The sequence below is a fragment of the Temnothorax curvispinosus genome, unplaced genomic scaffold, assembly GCF_003070985.1.
Source record: "Temnothorax curvispinosus isolate PA1 unplaced genomic scaffold, ASM307098v1 QBEX01005136.1, whole genome shotgun sequence".
NCBI classification, from domain to species: Eukaryota; Metazoa; Arthropoda; class Insecta; order Hymenoptera; family Formicidae; genus Temnothorax; species Temnothorax curvispinosus.
The window spans coordinates 1-3,751 of NW_020214916.1; the positions used below are offsets into that span (position 1 = coordinate 1).

Genomic DNA, 3,751 nt, shown 5'->3' on the forward strand with positions numbered 1-3,751 from the left:
AAAATTTTCTATTTTGTAGCCAATCAATACGCTTCAAAAATTTGTTTTAGGACAAATAAAATATTACAAATAAAATATTACCCTAAAAAGGAGTAACCTACCAAAAATAAAGAGATAACTGTATATATATATGGTATATCTATAGCTTGCTTTTATAGAGCAAGATACAAATCTCTGGATTATGTTATTATTTATAATGTACTTGTTTGCAGGCAGGAAAATGTCTCGTTATCGTGAATGGGATCTATCCTGCAAGGTTTACGTTGGGAATCTGGGTAGCAGCGCTAGTAAACATGAGATTGAGAGTGCATTTAGTAAGTATGGTCCATTGAGAAATGTGTGGGTAGCCAGAAACCCTCCTGGCTTTGCGTTTGTGGAATTTGAAGATCCGCGAGATGCTGAAGATGCAGTGAGAGGCCTAGACGGAACGTACGTCGAGAATTAGTAATTATTATATTAAGAGCTTACTGTTGCTAGTTCGAGTATAGCTTTAGCCTCCATAGAGAAAAATAGACCTTTGTACCAGTAATAAATATCTTGCATCAATAAAGATAAACTGATAAGTTTTCTAGTTTTCAACTCGTTTTCAACTTGTTTGTTAAAGTATTATGAAAGTTCAGATATAAGCAAATTTATGAGCAGTAGGGAAAATAAACTGTACTATTACTTGGTGTTTAAAAAGTTCTGATTACTTGCAATGCAATTATCTACTTATCCCTAAAATTGGTGAGATGTCTTTTGATTTTTGATCTATTCAAAGGGAGAGAAAAATATATATTGGCAGTAGATATTAGCAGTAAGATGCTAGTAACATATTAGCACAGTAAGATCATTATTTCAGAGCTGATAACATCAATTATTATCTTTTAGACGGTGCTGTGGTACTAGAGTGAGAGTTGAGATGTCCTCTGGAAGAAGTCGCCGTGGTGGCGGTGGTCGCAGGCCAGGTCCTCGATATTCCAGGTAAGAGATTCCGCAGCATTTCGTAACAATCGCGAACTTTACAGCGAAAACAAGCGTTAGAGCTGTGACACGGTTAAGCATTCCTCGTCAACGTAGGTATTCAAATGCAGAAGAGCTTCTCTCTTGCCCTTAAGGTAAGGGTGCGCTCTTATCAGCGAAACGAGTAATGCACGAGTTTTTTTTTCCTCCCCTCAGTGAATACTTTTTCGTGCACATCACCATCGCGATACTCGATATTTTCTCTCATGTCTATCTAGGAATATCGATATATACATATTTAGTTTGCATATTTATATATTTTTTATATATCGTGCTTTTTCTTTCTCTCGTCGTTGTCGTGTGTCTGGCTAATCCTCCTTTTCCTCGTTCACGATCGCAAGTTCGCAGTTTCAGACTGCCGATTTTTCGAATTTTAAGTTAAGGTCGCACGATTCCTCTCGCTCGCAGAGATTACACTACTGTAGATATTATTCTGCATGAATATGGTGGAAGGTTAATTCCGGGGATTAGCCAGAGCACGGCTAAATCCACGTTGCATGTTCGCGCGAATAGGGAAATATTGCACTATTCAATCCCAGTTCCTACGTACTAAGGCAAAAGATTGTGAGGAATAAGTCATATTCGTAACTTTTTCTTAAGAGTTAATTAAATGTCTCGAGCACAGTTAATATTAATTGATTTCAATTATAGTATCAGATATTATTAAATATTTCTTTTAATACAATTTAAATGTTAATTGGTTAATGAATTAATTTAAATTGAATTCATCTATAACAGGCATGCCGTCTGTCATTTTTCGAAGAACTTCCAGGGCACGTATTATGGAACTTTTCGGAATGGATTCCGATCGGAATTATTCCGTTTTCCCTAGAAAAGACAATAGAAATCTAAGAAATAACTGAACAATTCCGATCGGAATCCATTCCGAAAAGTTTCATAATACGTGCCCTGAACTGGTGCACTTGGAAACAAAATATACTTGTCTCACTCTAACTTATTACATCAGTGTGCACCAGTTTAGGAAGCTCTTTGAAAAAGAACAAACCTCATGATCAACCTCGAGCTCCGGAGCCAGTGCGGGTAGATCGCGAGACGTGGGACACTTGACATGGATCGCCACTATCATATGCATAACATACGTGTAGCCGGCATCCTATGTCAAATGGTGGAGGGTTGCACGTCCCACGATCTACTCGCATTGGAGTTCAAGTGGTTAACTGTTGACCATGCCTGATCTATAATGTATCAAGATACTTTTAGAATATTCTGGTGATTACATTATAGATTATATCTGTTTTTAAACGCGTAAAAGAAATATTTAATAATAATTAATGTTTTATAAGTTTAATTGAATAATCTGAATTTAAATTTTTGTTCGAACTCTTTTTATTATTTGTTTAACGATGAATTAAAAGTAACGTTGTTATCAGCAATTTTTCTTCTATCTGATTGCATAAAAAATATTTATTATATATAATATTACATATGTGAAGCGTATATTTCTTGCATGCTAAATCATTTTTTAAATATTCCTTATAGTCTTTTTTTTTCTTAGCACTAGACTGTCTTAGGTATCACTATTCATGCCTTTCTATTTCTGTTTTTCGTTCTTTCTCTTTCCTATTGCAATGTTCTTGTCCATACGCTTTAGCAAACTATCGGATTTATGTACGATATATCTTTTCTTTTTTTTAAACAAATTTGTAGGTCCAGGTCGCGCAGCCCCCGTAGGAAATCCCTTGGTCGTTACCCGAGGTAAGACTCCCGCTCCTTTTAGCTATCTCCGCGTCTCCTCTTTACAAATAAATCCGTCTTGCTTTCTCTCCGACCCATCTTGCCGCCAACCGCAATTTTCAGGTGCTAAGACAAATGAAAATCTCTCAAAGCGTGACGCGAGGCGATCATTGGCGAAACACTTGGCAGACATACATTAGTTATTCTTAATCTTTTGTAGATCCTGCTCGAGAAGTCCCCGGAGATCATCGATTAGCCGCTATTCCAGGTAATTAATTTTTCTCTTTTGTTTCCGCTGTTTGATTATTTTTTTGTACCTCGCTTCGCAAAAGTTTTCAGAATCTACGGTCCTGGCGAAACGGGATGGGCAGTAGGTATAACTATTGCTTGCACTCGTACAGTACATATACATGTTGCACGTATTTATATATCACGAGATAGTAGTCACTATAACTAGAGGCATTTAAGAGAACGATGATGGAATCGAATTAATCGCGAAGATTAACACAAAAAAAATAAAAATTTGCATTTAACTCAATGAAATTTTCCTACAGAAATTAATTTCTTTATTTATTTCGTCACCGTTCTCTCCGTAAGCGGTCGAAACTTATAATCGGAAAACTGAAGAACTTAGAGAGTAGTCGATCATGATTTCGGCGAACTCGTGGGTACTCGAGCGACGGTAAAAGAAAAGAAAAAATAATGCATGATCTCTCGGCAATCGAGTTGAGAGTGGGAGGACGGGACTGAACGAACTGTGCGATGGTAGACGAGAATGAGGAGGGATTAGATAGAAGTAATATAATAACAAAGCGAAGGCAGGATCGGGAATTTCAGATAGGTATGGTAACGTCGTATGGAAGCAACAAAATTGCATCTCGGAATTACGCGTGTAAACTTGCGTATCGTGCCATTATCGATGTTACTCCTTACTTCAAAATGGGGGATCTTCTTGGTGCCTAAAGTTCGCGAATGATAGAAGTAAAATTAAATATATAGCTTCAGAAACATTGGCACTTTTTTTAAGATTGTTATGATAGGAGGGTAGTTGAGA

At 36.9% G+C, this 3,751-nt stretch overlaps 1 protein-coding gene across 1 annotated transcript; it reads left to right on the forward strand.

Moving 5' to 3' along the window:
* Positions 1–178: 178 nt before the first annotated feature.
* LOC112454593 (RNA-binding protein 1-like) lies at positions 179–3,745 on the forward strand. The gene is made up of 2 exons (XM_025016086.1): positions 179–429; positions 871–3,745. Exons 1-2 carry the CDS (start codon positions 182–184, stop codon positions 965–967), a joined length of 345 nt encoding a protein of 114 aa, XP_024871854.1. The 5' UTR covers positions 179–181; the 3' UTR covers positions 968–3,745.
* The last annotated feature ends 6 nt before the right edge of the window (positions 3,746–3,751 follow it).